This window comes from Daldinia decipiens (assembly GCF_022478715.1).
Source record: "Daldinia decipiens strain CBS 113046 unplaced genomic scaffold F4813scaffold_52, whole genome shotgun sequence".
NCBI lineage: Eukaryota > Fungi > Ascomycota > Sordariomycetes > Xylariales > Hypoxylaceae > Daldinia > Daldinia decipiens.
Window position 1 is genome coordinate 42366 of NW_026054595.1, and position 19121 is coordinate 61486.

The following is a 19121-nucleotide window of genomic DNA, read 5'->3' on the forward strand; positions in this document are numbered from 1 at the left end:
GAGGAACCTCTGGCTATAATTAGGTTTTTAGTACTATTCGAAATATTATTATCGTCTAAATACCCTAGGTACCCGCTAACCGGCATAATACCCGAAAAAAGTTCGTGAAGTGTGGCCTCGGGAAAGATAACGTGCTTCACGACACGGGCCGAGTTGAAGATTTCGGCATTCCTAATGGTGTTTGATAAGCGCCGAAGGTAACGCCCAGCAGTGCGCCGAACTTTAATGCAACATTCCATCCTAGTAAGAATTCCTCTTTAGGCTTCGAGCATATTATGTATCGTAACATGGCCTCTATCTATCTATCTATATATCAAAGTAAGAGACCCTTTACGAGACCTTAAATCATCAAAGGAATACTAAGCATATTCAGCGAGCTTCCATGCTTCAATTATTGTGCTCGGATCACCTCGGGCTCGTCAAAGTTGACTAGGGGGAGTAAGGGCCATTAAACCCTGCGGTTTTACGTCTAGCCAATCATATTAACAGCCAGTCGAATAGAGCATCCTGTGATTGGGTTATACACAACCAACATGTCTCTGATACTGCGGCCCTTTCCCACGGCCCCATGGTTCTTGAACCTTTTTTGCTTTTTCAAAGGAACTACGGAGTTTAAAAATTGGCCTCGCTGAAAATATAGGACGACAACTGCGGCATGATCCAACGTATGAAGTCTAAGTTGTCGATATTATTCGCTGTAACTCATGGTCGAGCTTATCTAAGGCCTTCTAAATTCTAGGGTCTGGGGCTATACGTGGTCACTCTCTAGTTAAGAGTAACCTGGTTTAACCGTAAGGGAGGGCACATACCTTCGACCTTCACACCCAGTTCACCCATGGGGCTATGCCATGTCGCACCACTAGAAGAGCTATGCCCCGCGCCCGCGATTCATCGCATTGTATGCAAGGCAATGCTACTCTATTCGCGAATTGAAATCTCATGTACTCTTATGTACTTTGTAATATCTACTCCGGGTAGTGTAGGAGTATGCAGGTAGCAGAAAAGGCATAGGTCGATATGGGACTGGGTGATAAAAATCGGGAGGGGGCCAACCATCTAGGTAGGTTACCTTAGGAGGTATAAGAATATGGTTCGAGTTTCTTTCATGAGCACCAGAAAGTAGCTTCACTTTTAGGCTACTATCTTATACTCAACATCAAAAACTAGCAATTTCTCTCTGATTGGCAATATTTTTCAGCCATGTATTATCGTGGCGGTTCTCTCTTTGACGACTCATACCCCACACCCACTTCCCGGAAATGGGATCCAGAGGTTGTACTGGGGATTCCCAACTGCCCTCCCTACTCTATGACCTGTATTGGTATGACCAAGGCAGGTCGAAGATGCCGAAGACATATTGCTTATCACAAAGTCAACTATGCAGTAAATATTATCCATGGGCTGGCTAGTAAGCCCGCTTTTGAAGCTGCGAAATCACCGGAACTCCGCAAAGCAGCAGAGATATTGTTATGCTGGCAACATGACTACGAAATTTCAGACATACTCTTTCAATGGCGGTCCAGCCTAAACGGCTGGGCTGACGAGCATGACGATACGTCCTCGTCTACTACAGACACCGAGTCGAATGCAAATACTTGGCGCCCCAAAAACATACCCAAAGACGAACCTTATATAAAGAAAGAAGAGCCTGAAGACATCCTATATCAAAGACTGCTGGAGTATATGAGAAGAGAGAAGGAAATAATCGACCACATTAGTGCAATGCGCCGGCATATTGAAGAGGAACAGAGAAGGATGGATGAGCAGAGAAGGATGGATGAGCAAAGAAGGGTGGATGAGCAGAGAAGGATGGACGAAGAAAGAAGGAAGCATGAAGAGAGAATAAATGAAGAAAATAGAAGGAGAGAGGAAGAGAGAAAAAGAGAGGAAGAGAGAAGGAAAGAAGAAGAGAGAAAGAGAGAAGAAGAGAGGAGGAAAGAAGAACAGAGAAGGAAAGATGAAGAGAAAAGGAGAGATGAAGAGAGAAAGAGAGAAGAGGAGAAAAGGAAAGAGGAGCAGAGAAGGAAAGATGAAGAGAAAAGGAGAAATGAAGAGAGAAAGAGAGAAGAAGAAGCCCGCGAGAAGGCGTTTCGCGAACGAGTCCGTCTTTCCAGGGAGAAGAGAGAGCGGGAAGCCAGAGAGCGGGTAGAAAAGGAGGCCGAAGAATGGCGTTCTTCATGGGATCGATATTCCAGAGGATGGAATAGCAGCACTAATACGGCCCTAAGAAACATCCCCTGGCCAGTGAAGTCAGGGCAACTATCTGACGTCAATGAAGCTAACGTGAAGATGTTCTTCGCCAAAGCACCACCACAATCATTAGTGAGTTCGGGCGAGAAACGCTTCAAGCTCCTAAATGCAGAAAACAAGAGATGGCACACAGATAAAGTACTGCAGCGCTTCGGTCCAGACGTAGTGTACGGTCATGCGAGGTTTGCCCTGAGTGCTATTGCAAAACTTATGATCGAGTTGAGGCAAGAGGCTCAGAGGAATCGGTAGAACGAAGAGTATTATATTGATATGGTGATTTCCTACAATAAGCCACATGCCTTTCCTTTGCATTTTTCCTTTTCATGTATAGTAGGTCTTATGTGCGTGACTAGGATTTGCAGCATTTACAATGATACCTATGAACTATCCTATTGATATATTTTTCTCAACCTTGCCATATGGTCCGAAGTGACTGAGGAGGCTTTAACAAAATCAGGGGCTAATATACTGACAGACATACATTTCTAAACTCGTAATTGTGGATTCTACCTGGTTTTTGATTAGAAACTTCATGTCTTGTGTTTTCCTTCCAAGTAAAATTACCTGTTATATTCAACAACTGTACGGAATATTCCAAGGCAAACATATTGAAGTTTTGGTTAGGGCTCTAGGACGAAGAAACTTCATATGTGCATACGTAGATGGCTAACTACATAAGCGTATTAAATGCATAAATACTATAAGTACCTAACCTAGGCAGGTACCTGTATATATGCGTTCATTGGGGTAGAGGAACCAAATTTCCCCAGGATTCCAATTTCGAAGATAAACCAAACAATTACAACATTGGCGAACGGATACGAGTCCACTAATTAATCACTTGCCGGCTTCCAATCTGCCAATGTTAAAGGCGAAGGAATCGGGTTCACACCCGCCCTATCACGAGAACATGGCAATAGCACGGTGACTACTCGAGTCCTAATGCCTAATGGTTAGCCAAGACGATCATTCGGTGTCATCAAAAAGATTGCTAAACATTGTTACCTTGCTACGTCTTAGTAGCCACGCGAGCACCAATTGCGCGAGAACATCAATGCAATGCTGTGCTACTGCAGAATATCGCCCAGAATTGCTCAGAGATGGGTTAAGTGACACGATTATTGCAGAGAAAAGCCAATTATCTCAGCAGAACGACTCATGTTTTCCGACCACAATGAAGACCACGACGAAGGCCAGCTCATACAACTACCTACACCGAGTAAGACAATCATTCGCGACTTGTGGTTTAGCATTGGCTCCTTGCCCAGCCTCGTGGTATTACCGTTGCTGTCCCACGGTGGAGGGCGTATGGGAAACCTACCTAGGGCTACTAAACTATTGTACCGGTAGCCGGTAGCCGGTAGCCTGCCGCACGGTTCAAGATGAAGAATTTCTTGTAAAGAGCCAAGGAGTCGATATACCGGGACATAACGCTAAGGTATAAGACATAAATTATACTTGCTTTTAGTATGCTGCATGCAACTAACTAGCTGGCTTTGGTCCAGGGGGGAACGGCAAGGCGGCCGGGCTAGCAGTGGTTCGACCGGTTGAGGTCCAATGTGAATTTGTGGAGAAACAAATCGATTCGACTGGATGTTCCTAAAGCAAGTTTTGCTACAGGAATCACAATTCTTCTTATCATCTTACTGGACGCCTACAGATACAGCACGCAGATCTTCTCATGCAGACACGAGCTTACCTCTCTGACCCTAACTGTTGCTGGTGCAACTAGAAGCCTCGGCAGCACTACGATGACGGCGACGCCATCGCTTATACCCAAAGTACATAAACCTGCAATCTCGATCTTAAAGACTAGGATTATAGAAATGCTCCGGATATCACCGCAGGCCTAATCATTCTCTAAAAGCCTCACGGCGCAACGACAACGAATAGGACCTACTAAGCTGCCATCCCCGCCTTCTGTAGGCGTAAGGCGTCTAGAGTCGGCTTTCTAGTATGCGTTATCGCTTAATAAGTCTGCATTGATATGTGCTACCAAAACAATAATGCTTCACGACTAGCTGCCTCATATCGGAATAAGATAGATGTGTTCGAGATGGAATACCTACATAGTACACAGGCACACAAACCTACCGGCTGGGTTATGCAGCTTGTAGCGGTGACATCCACCTCCACGCACCACATGTTACTCATGAGGGGCTGGTTGCGTTGTCGGGCCAGTGCGGTTCCAAGATCTCAGCCTCGACTACATCATCGTTACCAGCAGACATGGGTTAATCCCTGAGACCTGGTTGAACTGTAAATATCCTAGCAGGGTAACTATAACCAGCCTCTCCCTTGCATCTGCGATATCGTCTTGGCTTACATAGCCGGAGGCTAGACTTGCGCCGTCGTCTCCTGCTTTTTAATCTTCCGGTTGCCGAATGTCTATCACGGTCGACTGATTACATACGTATTGAATGACTTTATCATCAGAAAGTGGAACGGGCGACTTGATCGGCGAGCCGGTCGCTAACGATCGACCGTTCTTTTCCAAGTCGAGTTATCTCTAGTGACACTAGTGAGTGTGTTCAGCAACAATTACTCCTTGGGTACCACGTCTATCCAATCCGAGATGGAGGTTTTGGTCCACGCCTATCTCTGTTGCACAAGGCACAAGGCACAGAGCAACCGGACACGAGGCAGGCTTTTCGAGCAAGCCTTTTGCTGCCTGTAAATTAGCCGGGCACTTAGGTCGTGGGAAGATGTCATGATAATCCACTAGCGACGCTGTGCATCTCTCGCGCATGGTATGTATGGTAGGACGAAGATATAAGAGGCCTAACATCCCATTTTTCTATATCTTCCTTCTCACCACCAACCTCCCCAGCCTGCTGCTTTTTCAAAGGCCTCACTACCGAGTAACTCCTTCGTTAAGGTTACTTAAGACCTTCGTTAAGCCGTGCCGCATACCACTCGTAGTATTTGCGTAGCTTCAGCTTACTTTCGCTATAAATCTAATCCGCTTCATCGGCGACCATCATATCCAAAATGAAGGCTGTTTACGCTGCGTTGGCCTTGGCCGCGTCGGTCATGGCAGGCAAGGACCACGAGACCGTTGTCACCGCCACCACCTACGAGACAACTACTGTCTGCCCGATCACTAACACAATCACCTACGGAGGATCGTAAGTCATGTCTTGATATTCAATATTCAGTATAGCCCACTCACCGCCTACCAGGACCTACGAGGAGACTACCTACACCACCTCAACCGTAGTTGTTACCTCCTGCGCGGGAGGTAGCTGCGGAGGCGAGGCTACCGTGACTGCTCCTGATACCACCGTTGGCACCACCACTGCCGTCGAGGTCACTTACACGACCACGTGCCCTGTCACAGAGACAGTCACCGCTCCTGGAAAGACCTACGTTACAACATATACTACGACTAGTATAGCAGTCACTTATGTCGACACTACTTTCGTTGAGACAGTGTCCGGACCCGGTGCCACGAAGACAACGGAGGACGTTGCTTACACTACTCTGACTTCTCTATGCCCTGTTACTGAGACCAAGACACTGGGGGGTTCCACAGTCGTCGTTACATGGACCTCGACCTCGACCGTCAAGACCGCAGTACCTACCACCGCTACTGCGTACACTTCCTACACCGTTACTGAGCACGTTTCTACCGAAGTCTTCGAGACTGTCACCTGCCCGGAGACAGTCCACACCACCGTCTCCGAGGGTAACACTATCTACGTTACCGAGACCGGTACTGAAACGCTCTACACCACTAAGGAGTACACCGTCACGCAGACACTCCCTGTCACCAAGACCAAGGAGATTGATGTGACAGTTACCTCCGAGGCTACTGCGGGCGAGACCGTCACGGCCAGCCCGACCGTCTGGATTACTTACAGCGATACCACCGTCGTCACTAAGTCCAAGTCCGCCACGATTGTGCCTTACCCTACCACAATCTCTGTCCCTGCCTCCAGCAGCGCTGCTACCAGCGCAGTCGGTACCACATACGTCCCCTCTGCTCCCGCTTCTTCCTCCACCGGTGTTCCTCAGGTCCCCTCCAGCGCCCTCGCGCCCCAGGCTACCCCTGTCGCTGCCATCTTGGCTTTCGCCGGACTTGCAGTCCTGCTATAAGCTTGGTCACTTTGAAATATAGGTAACCAACTAAAGCAAGCTGCTTTAATAATAATAATAATAAGTCACGAATGCAGGATAAAAGGGACGAGCACAAGCATGGCAGATACCCCATCGTGGGCGGGTAGCATTCATTTACGGAACTCGGTGGCGGCGGCACATATCCATACCAATCTTTCAAACGAAAAGACGATTCGTTTTACGGGCCATGATCATGTCTAATGTTTAGTGGTATCTATTATCACGATAGGCACCGCGGGGATTTTTTTTGGCGGGACTAATCGCCCGGAGGATTATTTACATGTAGTCTGTAGTTTTTAAGACATCTTCTTGTATATAGTTTTACGAAGCCTTGTCACCAAGGCATAATTAATTTTAAGAAGTTAACTACCTAGGTTAGTATCTTATTTCTATTACCATGCCTTGAATATTATGTGAAACTTGTACGCATAATTCAGATCGAGAGTCAGCCATCGGGCCCTCAGGTCGGTGTGTGAGAGGGGAATAATACAATACACTCTCAACATCGGGATCAGCAAGCACCGGAGGTGGGCCGACGATATCGACGATCAATTCTCCATCTCACCACCCCCTGACTCTTGTCTGCAGGCGATAAGTCCTAAGCGGTGTCTTAAATCCAGTCAGCCCGCGTCTCGTGCAGTCAGCTTAGAAGCTGGTCGTGTTAGTTGTTTTCCCATAACTACCAACTTATCCTTGCCATATTTGGGCTGTTAAACACGCCCGGCTACGTCATGGATAGGTGTAGATGTGATGGATGTTGGCAGGTTTATGGATACCTAGGTACCTAATATTTGCGACTAATAATAGCATCTTGGGATCTTGATGCCTTTGGTTTGTCTATGTGACGCTGCTTTGCTACGGTAGCATGAGAGTCTCTTAGCCCTACTACTACTACTACTACTACTACTCTCTGTGTAGATGAAATGGTGTTAGGGCTGAGATATGTCCCGGTGCGATGGCTTGCTTGGGTGGTGCTCGAGTCCATTCCATCCACCCTACCTACCTAGGTACATACCGTCTCACCCAAAAAGTGAATAAAAAAAGAAAAACGGGTTCGCGCTCGACTGTTGTCTCGAAGCTCCCCCTTAGCTTAATTCCTTATCTTCAATTTCTGCGCCCTGTTCTAATTACGACCGGCAGCACTAGCAATAGCGATAACGAGTAACCTACCTAGGTACCTCATAGTTATGTACCTACCTAAGGTACTAGTTAGTTTAGTCCTCGTGGCTTGCGGGATCTTCCTGGTAGTGCATATCCGCCGAGCCACAAGTTTCTGCAAGCGCAAAAGCCGTGACTCTTAGCGGAACAAAACAGCTGTTCCGGAGGGTCTTTATTACGTCAGTGCTGCATATGCGGCTGCGGCCGACGTAGCCCGAGTCATGCATTGTTTTGTTTTGTCTTGTATTGTTTTGTATTGTTTTGTTTTGTTTTGTTTTGTTTTGTTTTGTTTTGTTTTGTTTTTATTACACACCTGCACGGAAATTATGCCAAACCAGAATTATAGCCTTGCCCGGGCTGCGCGTATGTTATACATATGTACCTATGTATTGTACCTAATGTATGTATGAATCGGGCATAAAACTTCGTTCATGTTGTGACAGAGAAACCGGTAAGAAGGCTACATCGAATCATATTAGATATTCTCATGGTTTAGATAGGATGTAAGAATCGAGCAGGAGCTCACCAGATATAGCTGCATACCTAATCATACGTGCAAGTTATCCCGTACAAAGTAAACAATTGCAGTTTTACTGGTAGGTACCTAAGTTCATAAGGGGCTGGTTTAAGGGGCTGGTTACGCTCGGATATATGAATATTGAATTATCACATACAGTTGCTATTTCGTATTATCACGATTACTGTTCATTCCACTTCCTAAACTATAGTTAGTCTATAGACTTACTACTTCACTAACTTCAAACCTCAAGGCAGACTTCAACTTTCACAATATACTGTATTCGACATGCTGCTACTTATGAACAAGCAAACCAGTACAGCCTCGCATCAAAGCCAATGAAGAATTTACAGCCCAAAATTTCCTAAACTTGGATGGCGTATTACTGTCTCAACATCAATCTCCTTGCTTGTCTGTTCGTCATCCCGTTGTGATATCTAGTGTGAAGAACTGGCCGTATTTCTAGAACACAGCTTTCGCCGACTATAACACAAGCATTTACGCCTCCTCCACCAGAACATGCAACCGTACAATCAGTGTCTCCCCCAACACCGTTCCTGTCTTTAGATCCGATCCGTACACCCCTAAATGATACACGAATTGAATAGACATGTACGTACTGGATAAGCACATGCAGCAAAAGGCCATAAAGGCCATCTAGGCCTCATCCGTGCACACAGCTCTGCAGTCGCTGTTATGCCATGTGCCAAGATCTACGCCCCTCGAAAAGTACCACATCCTCCTCATTTGCCTAAAACCCTAGATGTTATCAAGGCTGATGCGATTCCTAATCGCTCAGCGCCTGCAGCGCCTGGTTTAGAGGCACCACTCGCAAGCTACGCCCTCTCTTGAGCCCGGTGCTCACATTAGTAACTGTCGGGCTGTCGGCGTCGCGCCACTTGCGGAATACGCTCTTCATATCCCGAGGGATGCCCTCTAGCACCACGGTCGAAAATGGAACAAACGGCCTATCTTCCATTCCCGCTGCGAGAATGCCGTACTCCTGCGCGAAGTCCAATGCGTTATGGAATGACGCGTACTGTGCCTGGGCCCGGGACCCTACGATGATGTACAGCTCAAAGAACGCATCGAGCACGTAAATATTCGTTGGCCGTAGATCCGCCTGCGAAAAGGGGGATATCTCAACGATCTGCGGGGTATTATGCATTAATAGGAGCCCGTGTGACAAATGGGGAAATGTATGCAACTTACCTGCTGCTTAGAGGCTGCGTTTGAGCAGAACAGCCTGCAGCAGTACTTATCGTAGTTCGGCTTAAGGCGCCAATGATCGGCAGACATGGCCTTGGACTCGACATTGAAAAGACCCCAGAAATTTGCTGGCTCGTGACCGTCTTCAATTTCTTCCATCTCGCCCGATAGTGCGTAATCCATTCCTATGAGCCGTGCACAGCTTATCTCGTCCACTCCACTACCCTTGCCCTTCCACAAGTAGCATTTACCAGCTGTCGATACAACATACGGAAATCCGGAACATAAAGATGCAGGAGTGAAGTCGACCTCATCAAAGACGATATGCCCTTGGTATCGTCGTCCGCAGAGTATATGCGGAGCCAGCGAATCAAACTTATTACCCGAGCCTCGCTGGACAATAACTATACCTCCCAGCGCCTGTAGAAACTCGGGAGTCTCCTTGCCTTGATGAAGTTTGATCAGCCTGCCGCCTAGAGCTCGTGCTTCCCGTGATACTAATAATGATGCATCGTCTACAGTAGAGCGAGGCACATCATCTCCTGCCCAGAAGTATACCTCTGTGAGCTTCTTGCCCGATTCGTCCTTAAATGTGTGAGAGCAAATATACATCTCTCGCTCAAACAATGTTCGCTCATTATGGGCCGGAACAGGCAATTTTTTGCCGTCTGCTGAGAATTGGAATAGCTGAGCGCTTAATGTCTGAACTCTAGGTGGTGCTATATTCAGTCGGTGCATTAGTAATTCAGCGGCGTCTACATTATAATTTTTGCGAGTACGCTCGGGACCGAAAAAATCACCAAGTAGGGTTGACGCTTCAAACAACTGCTTAGTGGGCGACCGTACGGGCGACGACGTCTCGGGTAGTGTTCTTGAGCTGGGACTAGGTGAAGACTGTGGGGTTTGTTTAGGTTCTGCTGGTAGGGGACGAGGGGGTAGTGCCTTTTCTAGCCCACTAGGTTTTGGGACAGCGGGTAAGGGTCGTTCGATCGAAGGAGTCTTTACAACTTCCGGTGAAGTAGAAGGGCCGAAAGCGTCGTTAGAGGGTAGCTTCTTCGGACCTAAAGAGAGCGGATCTGGCAATGGTATCCTGGGTTTGTTCAGCAGCGGCGACTGGGGTTGCGATTTAGGTAGATCCTGAATAAGAGGCTTATCAGAAGCTAGTTTTGGGTTGGTTGTAGAAGGGGTTTCATCGGCCCCCTTCACATCTTTCACCACCTGAGGCTCACCCGTTTTCCCAACAGCTTGTGTTGTATCATCAAGAAATCGTGACATTCGTCTCACATCTAGCTTCTTCGGCGATGGCGGTTGCGAGGTAGATTCTTTTGGCTCGTCGGATACCTTCGTTGGTGACCGTTGCCTCCTCTGAGTTGCGAAGGCAGCTACCTGTTCATGGATCTTGTTTGTACCCGGCGTCTTACTGGAGACTTCGTCTGGCGCCGTCGCGGCGAACGGATTTGAAAAAAGGTTAGGAGATATAGGCTGCGGGCTTGGCTTTGGCAGTTCATTTTTACCCACATCGTTCACATGCGGCTTTGACGTGGAATCGAGAGGCTTCTCTGGTGATATAGAACGTCCAGCTGGCGTATGGTTAGATGAGGTTTCCTCGGGTTCGCGAGAGGTCGTGGCTGGTGTTGAGGTCGGCGCATTTCTCTTCGGTCCTCGAGCGCGGCCCTTCGTCATGTGTGTTAACTTCGGTCCCGAGCCAGCCTCGTTATCGTTAGCTTCCGAAGAAGCGTCGCGCGAGTTCGACGTCGACGTGCCAGAGGAAGATGTGGGGGCTATGCTGGGCGGCCCCCTAGCAATTAGGCCAGCAAGAGCAGGGTTAAATCGACCAGCCAAGCCACCGCCTGAAGTCTTTCCTTGTAGTCGACCAGGAACATTTATGTCCTTAGAGATTGGTACGGGTTGAGCCGAACCTCGTCTCGGGACGGTTGGAAGGTCTGTTTTAGAAGTGGAACCCACAGTTGGATCCAGGTTCCCTGTACCACCGAATCTTTGTGGCTTGCCAGACGATGCATCCTGGGCAGAATCACGTCTTGGTACTATACCTGGCCTTTGAAAATTTGCAATTGCCGCGCTGACTGCAGCGGCGGAGTCTTGGCCAAGCGTGTTCGATCTTATAAGTGTCTTTCGTCTGGCTATGCCCTCGGGAACTGGCGTCTCACTTGCCGTGCTATCATTCCGCGTCACACCACGGCCCTCTGATTGTACTGCCTGGAAATCCTTTTTCTTCGTCAAAATGGCCTCCTTGAAGTCGTCAACACGTTCTGTCTTTTGCGGGCCACCGGTAAAATTAAGGGATGCTTTTCCTTTTAGAATATTACCCTTAAGCTCATCTGGGGCAACATAGTTCTGCGTTGTCGTCTTTCGAAGTTTAGTAAAAACATTCTTGAACTCGCTTTCTTGGTTATCAGTAGAAGTAGCTGGGGCTTGTCTGGGTTTCAAATTCGCTCGGAAATCCAACTTGGGAGGCATCTCAGGTTTTGGTTTGCTGGCGGGTAAAGGTACTTTCGTCGGGTTGCGATCCGAGTCCGGGCTCTTAACGCCCGGGGTTATAGGGCTTTGGAGATCTTTCGGGGTGCCGCTATCAGCAGCGGTACCTATATTCAGAACACCCAGACCAACCGGTGGCTTCGTAGTAGTGCCAGGCGCAGAAGACCTCATAAGTCCACCAATACTGACTTGATGCTTATGCGAAACAGTCGGTGACCTGCTTCTCTCGGTACTAGAAGTGGCAGCCTTCTCGGCTTTTGCTTTCTGAAGATCCGCCATCCAAGACGGTTGACTTTTCGAAGGGCTATGCCCCCGCTTAGGAGATTCGGGTTTGTTCAGAGCCGATTCAAGCCAGCTAGACTTTGTAGGGCTCCATCTCCTAGAATCTAGGGTCTTAGAGGGGGTAGTAGGTATAGCTCGACCTAAATCTTGCTCCGGTGAATTCGGCAAGGGTTTGATTTCAACTTTGAGCGGATCGGCAGGCTTCTCGGGGGCAACCAAGTCCTCTTCTTGGCGTTCCTCCTCTTGATTAGGCGAAGGCTTCTGCGAAGCTTCCACGGAGGGGTCACGGATCATACTAACAGGTCTTGACCTAGGCCCACCCGTTCTATGCGAGACAACCGGGTCTACTCGAGGCGTACCAGTAGGCGATTGGATGCTCCATCTCTTGATACTGTCAGATCGCTTCATCATAGCGCTCTGTACAAACCCGCCCATTCCCTTCGTCGGTGAGCTTGACCTGTCTACTTTAGATGGCGAAGTTCGTCCCGAGGAAGGAGACATAATTGGAGACTGTTCTTGATCACCATCTGTCTCCAGCTGGGCATCGTTGTTGGGAGGCTCCAGTTTCTGAGCGGCAGATAGAGGCAAAGGCGATCCTAGTCTATTTTGTACGTCAGGGGAGGCCGGCTGCGAATCCGTATCCTCTTTTGCAATTTCGCTAGACGATGCACGCGACATTCCCGGGAGCTGAGCCGGCGTTGGAGAAATATCTGCCGTTGGACTATCCTCAACCTGGTTCTTCCTATATGCAGCAGAGGTAGCACCCCTGTCCGCAGTTTGACGGAACCATGAGGGGTCTTTAGAGGACAATGCTGAAGTAATTTGATCTCTAGATATAGTTTCGGTCGCCGAAGGAGGTTCAGGAGGGGTATTCCGTGCCGCGTTCTCGGCAGCAACTACGGATAGTGGCCGACTTCGTGAACGTTCGGAGGCTTGTGAATTCGGCCGTCTCTGCCATGAAAGCCCCCTAGCTCGAGTAGGAGATGTTTGGGGAGGTTGCTTCCCTTCTAAGTCGATTGGAAATTCGTTCTCTTTTGTGGGAGAGCCGGAAAATGCTCCTGGACCAACCATTTCCTCGGCGTTGGGAGAAGGAAAGGATTGAGTACCGGTAGGAGGCTCCAGGACAGGAGATGCGTCGAGGTTTAATCGGCCAGGCGAGGCAGGAATGTCGACGAGGTGGGCGGTGGGCGGTGGGGTATTTACTGGCGAGGATTTTTGAGGTGAAATAGACCTGGCACGCTCTAGGAGAAAATATTAGTTTAATTAAACCTTGCGTTAAATGTAGAACCATGTCCTAAATCCTCCTCTAGAATTTAAAAGGGTGGCATTGCCCATGGGACATGGGAAGCAATCAATTAGACCAAGAACGGATATATGTAGTAATTTCATACCTGCGCGCCGAGCTTCTCTTTCTTTTCTTTCTCGTAATATTCTCTCTTCAAGTTCTCGTGAACGGGCCTCGTCTTCTTCAATACGTCGATCACCCAGTTCCTTAACCTGGAGTAGGAATTTGGATACGTCTTCGGACATTTTTTACTTTTTTCTTTTTTTTATACCGGTAGATCCAAGGATCAATGCGAATGCAAACAGTTTACGGCACAACACGTAAGGGCGGACGGAATAGACAGGTAACCTGGATTCTTGTTTACACCGTCCTCTTCGGCCGCGGGCACAGAGTCGGGTAGAGGTCGAATAAAAAAAGGGAAAATAACAAGAAAACTTGCTTCTTGTTATTAGCGTTCGGGATGATGTGGTTAATTAGGAACCAAGCCTAATAAATATCTAAACAGTCCAATTCATATACATATGCGGACTGGGGATTCTAATACGAATCAAGTTACGAAAGTTTACAAAAGTTTACGGTAAACAAAGTTGATTAAACAACTGCGGAAGGGCAAGTCCAAAGTGGACTCCTGGTTTCTCCGGCTGTCATCGTCTGCATCCCTGCAGGCCGCCGTTTCCTAGGTTGTCAGCTTGTGCGATCAAATGATGCCCACCGAGTTTAATCCACAGCCAATGACGAAGCCCGCCTAATAGCCCCCCAACGGAGCCTAGCCGCCTGGCAACTGGCTGCCCGGTGTCTGACAGCGCACCAAATGATGAAACTGACCCGGGAACTTTATGGACATTAATCCATTTAAGGGTTAGCGTCAATGCATACTACAAAGTGTTGTTGTCAATGTAGACCGACCAAAAATGTCAACTTTCAACTCTCCGAATTCGTACTGTAATAGGCAGATTGGTAAATATGACATATGACATGAGGCTTTCATATAGTCTGTCACATCGCGTTTCGTATTATTCCTGTGTTGTATGCATTAACACGATATCATGTGTTTACTTCTACAAAGTACCTAACGTCGAATAAATGTTAGGTATGTCCGTCAATACAAGAATAATCTTGCCTTCGCATCTTCAACCACCCACGATAATCCCTCCTTCAGATTCTCCCCCGTCATAGCGCTGCATCGTAGGATATGCCACCGATGTGTCCGGATCTCTTCGAGCTGAAGCCCCTGTAGTATTTCGGTCTCGTCCATGCAACCTTGGACGTCGGTCTTATTAGCGAAGACTAATAAGCTAGCTCCTGAGAGACGCTATGTGCCGTGCGTTTGTTAGCCATATTTTCACGTCTACAGGATCCATCCATAGAGCAATAACATGATATGCGAACCTCTTCTTGTAGTAGCCCATGAAGCTCTTCTCGACAGTCGTCAATTCTTAGCCGGTCTGTCGCATCAACGACCCATATGAGGGCGTCCGTCTTCTCGAAGTAGTTACGCCAGTATGATCTCAGCGTTTTCTGGCCACCAACATCCCCTATTTCCATTCAATTCCCAGCCATTTGCTGGTCAGTGCTTAGCTCGACTCACATATGTTCAATTTATATCTATACTAGAAAGTCAATATTATTCATCATAACACTCAAGACGGAATGTAGAGAAAAGTCCCCGAAGCTCACCCCTCATATTCGATCGTCTTGATAATAAAACCCAACGTCGGGCTGACTGTATTGACATCCTCATTCATTACCCTCTTCACGATCGTAGTCTTGCCTGCATTATCAAGACCCCTATTCCACTAATTATTAGCCTAAATAACCCACTTGTAGATTATTTGTAAATTACTTGTAAATTACGGGTATTAGGAAGAGATAGACTTACAGCATTAGGATCCTCATCTCCTTATCCTTCAACCGCGCCTTTCGAAGAATAGACAACATATCTAATAGGCCTGTTCAGATGGTATGACGAAGGTCGCGTAAATATAAAATCCAAATTTTCCTTGATTGAATGCCTATCTTAAAGATGGTGTTGACCTTAGGCTACGTCTTAAAAGATAGTTGAATTCACATTTAAACTATCATTTAATTCGTTGCCTATTCTCACGTGATGTGCTCAATTCAACATAAACTCGCTACATTTATTCCTACACCTTTCCTACCTCACACAAGCCAATAAACATGATTGGCAAGAACTCTCACGTATATCACGTTCAAGCTCAAACAGAATTTCTAGGCATTCTATTAATAGTTGTCGGAGAGAAAACACTGTTTTAAAAAAGCTACCATTTATCGATACTAACGCCAAGGAGTGCCATGCATCCAACCGTGACCCCGTCTCTTACAGCTTATGCCCATTACTCATGGAGTCAATTTGTTCGCTTTCCTCAAAATCGACTTTTTCGCGGGAACTCCACCACTGAAAACTTTGAGGCTATTGACATCCTGGGCATCCGCATACTCGCGAACGTGTACTTTGCCGGTAGATAATTCCAGCAAATGTCTCTCCCACGGACCTATGTTCTCTTCCACCAATGTCCGAACATACGGAGCACCCGCCTCAGGACCTATATACTCCCAGACCCAGCGTAGGTCCTCGCGGTAACTGCCTCCCTGCGTAGTAGTGCTTTCGCTTTCCTCTGCGTCATAAATGGCTTTGTTAGCAGCAGCACTACTACCGTTGGCGGTATTAGATTGCCTCCCTCCAGTATCTCCATTCGCTTTTGGTCCCCAGCTAGCATCGTGCGGCACAGGGTCGGGAAATGTTTGAGCCACGCGACGAGGACGCCACGCTCGTACCAAGGCTTGACATTCCCAAATATTCGAGTCGTTGAGTCCCAAACCCTCACACGCAAGGCGGACGCGCACCGAACTGTGGATGCGCTCGTTCGTATCCTTAAGAAAGGCACGTGTAGGCCGTCCATTTTCGGGATTCATCTTTCTGTACATGCCAGGCGAACGAGTAACGCGTCCAGCGAGATCATAAATTGGGCTCTTCACCGCTTGGATGCTATGCAGGGACCACGGGCGGACAGGTTTGTTCGGATGGAAGATAGGCATTGCTGCCCAAGGTATGGGCTCTTTCTGTCGAATGGCCCCGCAGCATCCACAACAGGAGTTGGCGAGCTTCTCGCGTCTCGTCTTTTCCGGCGTCAAACTGTGGTAATACCTCACATTACGATCGTAGAGTCTCTCAAGAGCGTCGTCTACGAATTCACAGCCAACAGAAGAGAGTTGATCCATCATCCCTATTCAAGCGTATAAGCATTGGCACACACACACACACATGAGAAAGGGGGAACTAACAAGCAAGGGTTATATTAGAAACACCTTGATCGGCCCAACCACCTCCCACATTTCCATGACTGCCGGGGAACCAAACTTGTCGAAGATCTGAAGTGTCTCGATATTCTGGTTGTCGTTCCCATAATGTCGGGCTGAACGGACCGCGGGTTTCGTCTAATGCGAGGGCATGAAACCCATGCTCGATCTTATTAGACAGTCTAGTATTATAGAACCGGTACGTAAACCATTGTTAGTTTATATAAGTCAAATGGCCTAGGGTGGGTTGGACTTATTCATGGCTACGCCACTTAATTCCGAGTCGAGCTAAAATCTCCCTCGTCTTCCCTTGGGGGATACCCAACGAGCCGACTGTATCCCATACACCTGTCAAGATGGTTAGCCTTCGTTACTTGTACACAGGATGTGGTGCTTGGTAACTGTACCAATGGCTTTGACCTTAATCAAATCTCCTTTGCCTTTATTTTGGCGTACCCGAGTATATCCATTCTACCACTAGTTAGCAATTTCAAGATCCATGGAGATCTTATCACCACAATACCTTAACAAGCATGTCCCGGTACTCGTCGGCAGCACGAGGCCCTTTTGGTTTATTTGGGAATGGCACCTGTGGAAATTGATCCTCGTAATTGGGATTCATCCAGTTCTGCATATCTTTGAAGACCGGATAGAAGAACTCCATGCCCTCGCGGGTGAGCAAACCTAGATCAGATATCATTCCGCCGATAGACCTCGCAGTGAAAGCCCCACGGCTAAATCCTACAAGAATGATTTCATCCCCGTCTACGTAATTCGCACAGATATAAGCGTAAGCCTCGCGAATATTCTAGTTTCAAGTGAGCTTCCATGACTGCCAAAGGAATAATAATCCAATCTAACCTCTGCTATTCCGATTCCAAATGCACCGCCTATTATTCTGTCGACGACACCTGCTCTAGAGCCGACGCCGGACTGATAATAGATGATTTGGAATGTGCCATTAGAACAATCCCTTTTGAAAGCTCTGGAGATACGTGTTACGTTCGACGGGATCTGGAGGGTCGGTACGGGATTGGAGGCAGATGGCTTAACGTAGCCATTGTCCCTGAGATATGTTAGTGCTCGTTCAGTTGGGTGTGGTCTGTATATGACATACGAATTCTGCCAAGTCCCATCGCAACAAATGACAATACGCTTCTTCATGGTCGATAGTATTTGTTTCGTAAGTTCGTGTCAACTCTTGGTCGCGGTTCGGTCTAATGAGGTTATTTATGAAAGATAGGATAAAGAAAAGAATACTGATTATATATCAACTCGTTGCTAGAACCGAATATCGAGTCTCATAAGGGATTGGAGATGGTAAGGCTGCCCTTATATTGAATCTTGTGTTACTGGAAGAGGTTACATCAATATCAGGGGGCGAAACCGAAAGACAACAAGTACCTGATACCTAACTAAGCCCCTTGGTGACTTCGATTACATCCATGTGATAAGCAAAGGAAGGTCACGCTTGATTAAGAGAGCTATTACCATAAATAGAGACAGCAGCGCCTACTTGTTTTAAGAAGCTAAGCTTTACAGGTCAGGTACATAATGTGTCGAACGTAACTTCTTAGATATCCGTGTATTATATGACGTAGGTAGTCTAGGGTAAACGGCAATACCGACGTAGCAAGGTACCTAGTATGCCGTGTAAGTATTCTCTGAATTGTTCTACACCGAAAGACATGATACCAACATCCGAATTTGATAGTTATTTATAAGACTGTTGGTCAAAAGCTCTCTGCTAACCAAGACGTTGAGGCTCTGTAGGTAGGTATCTAATGTATACATCTAGATGAATGGACATATTTCCAAATCACATCAATACTTGATCTCGGTTTACACCAACCATATCCCCCTGTCTACGTAAAACGATAGTTACGATAATAATAGTAGTTAGGTAAGATTGAGTGTTGGAATCAGCCTCTGTTTTAGTGGTTTAATATATGCATAACATCGATATATTCATATTAGTCATACGTCGTACATGCCTGTAATGCGCTAATGTCATAAAATGATTTCAACATTCTCTGACAACTAAGTTTCTAGGTTAGGTTAATTGACTTCCAAACCAAAGAAGACGTTCTTAAACCTAACTTGAATCATTGAAACTAATACAACATCCCAATTATCCCTCTTTAATATAAGCATTAGATTCTTCCACGGAGATTACAATACTCTTCTCTCAAATTAGACCTTCTAACAAAATTACCCATGTAAGTCAAGCGACCAATATCTAATATCTGGTTAGTCCATCTGCCTAAGCAATATTAGAGATATTGCCTTACCTTAGCTGAGCTCAGCCATCTCATCTCAGCTAACAGCCTCATCCTAAGGGCAGGGTAACAGTCACACTACTCATTGTCAGACTATTACCCGACGTTTACCAAAAAGGGACCAACGCAACTCGGAGAACATCGGTTCAGGACGTATGCAGCCAGGTCCAGATGTAGAACCAACGATCCGTTCTTACATGCATAGCCG

General features: G+C 47.1%; 4 protein-coding genes across 4 annotated transcripts; 2 read left to right on the forward strand and 2 right to left on the reverse strand.

The window, feature by feature from the left end:
• Positions 1–1200: 1200 nt before the first annotated feature.
• F4813DRAFT_393941 (uncharacterized protein) lies at positions 1201–2499 on the forward strand (the record flags this gene model as incomplete). The annotated part of the gene is made up of 1 exon (XM_049247499.1): positions 1201–2499. The coding sequence occupies one exon, from the start codon at positions 1201–1203 to the stop codon at positions 2497–2499; it is 1299 nt and encodes a 432-aa protein (XP_049095114.1).
• Positions 2500–4837: 2338 nt separating this feature from the next.
• On the forward strand, positions 4838–6171 carry F4813DRAFT_278970 (uncharacterized protein). The gene is made up of 4 exons (XM_049240461.1): positions 4838–5000; positions 5129–5378; positions 5433–5595; positions 5918–6171. Exons 2-4 carry the CDS (start codon positions 5242–5244, stop codon positions 6044–6046), a joined length of 429 nt encoding a protein of 142 aa, XP_049095115.1. The 5' UTR covers positions 4838–5000; positions 5129–5241; the 3' UTR covers positions 6047–6171.
• Positions 6172–14092: 7921 nt separating this feature from the next.
• F4813DRAFT_375636 (ARF/SAR superfamily) lies at positions 14093–15483 on the reverse strand. Its single transcript, XM_049245028.1, has 5 exons — positions 15196–15483; positions 14994–15104; positions 14905–14921; positions 14706–14851; positions 14093–14628 (listed from the first exon to the last, which is right to left on the reverse strand). The coding sequence occupies exons 1-5, from the start codon at positions 15252–15254 to the stop codon at positions 14416–14418; spliced, it is 546 nt and encodes a 181-aa protein (XP_049095116.1). The 5' UTR covers positions 15255–15483; the 3' UTR covers positions 14093–14415.
• F4813DRAFT_375639 (uncharacterized protein) lies at positions 15484–18056 on the reverse strand. The gene is made up of 7 exons (XM_049245029.1): positions 17752–18056; positions 17496–17700; positions 17158–17442; positions 17042–17105; positions 16892–16982; positions 16620–16837; positions 15484–16561 (listed from the first exon to the last, which is right to left on the reverse strand). The coding sequence occupies exons 1-7, from the start codon at positions 17796–17798 to the stop codon at positions 15675–15677; spliced, it is 1797 nt and encodes a 598-aa protein (XP_049095117.1). The 5' UTR covers positions 17799–18056; the 3' UTR covers positions 15484–15674.
• Between the last annotated feature and the right edge of the window lie 1065 nt (positions 18057–19121).

Bases quoted from the DNA above. Each gene is read 5' to 3' on its own strand.
- F4813DRAFT_375639 (XM_049245029.1), bottom strand. From the start codon at position 17,798: ATGAAGAAGCGTATTGTCATTTGTTGCGATGGGACTTGGCAGAATTC. The intron at 17,701-17,751 runs GTATGTCATATA...AACATATCTCAG, and splicing joins GATGGGACTTGGCAGAATTC to GGACAATGGCTACGTTAAGC. The intron at 17,443-17,495 runs GTTAGATTGGAT...ACTTGAAACTAG, and splicing joins TTGGAATCGGAATAGCAGAG to AATATTCGCGAGGCTTACGC.
- F4813DRAFT_278970 (XM_049240461.1), top strand. From the start codon at position 5,242: ATGAAGGCTGTTTACGCTGCGTTGGCCTTGGCCGCGTCGGTCATGGCA. The intron at 5,379-5,432 runs GTAAGTCATGTC...ACCGCCTACCAG, and splicing joins ACAATCACCTACGGAGGATC to GACCTACGAGGAGACTACCT. The intron at 5,596-5,917 runs GTCACCGCTCCT...GCCCGGAGACAG, and splicing joins CGTGCCCTGTCACAGAGACA to TCCACACCACCGTCTCCGAG.
- F4813DRAFT_375636 (XM_049245028.1), bottom strand. From the start codon at position 15,254: ATGTTGTCTATTCTTCGAAAGGCGCGGTTGAAGGATAAGGAGATGAGG. The intron at 15,105-15,195 runs GTAAGTCTATCT...TTAGTGGAATAG, and splicing joins GAGATGAGGATCCTAATGCT to GGGTCTTGATAATGCAGGCA. The intron at 14,629-14,705 runs GTTCGCATATCA...CACGGCACATAG, and splicing joins ATGGGCTACTACAAGAAGAG to CGTCTCTCAGGAGCTAGCTT.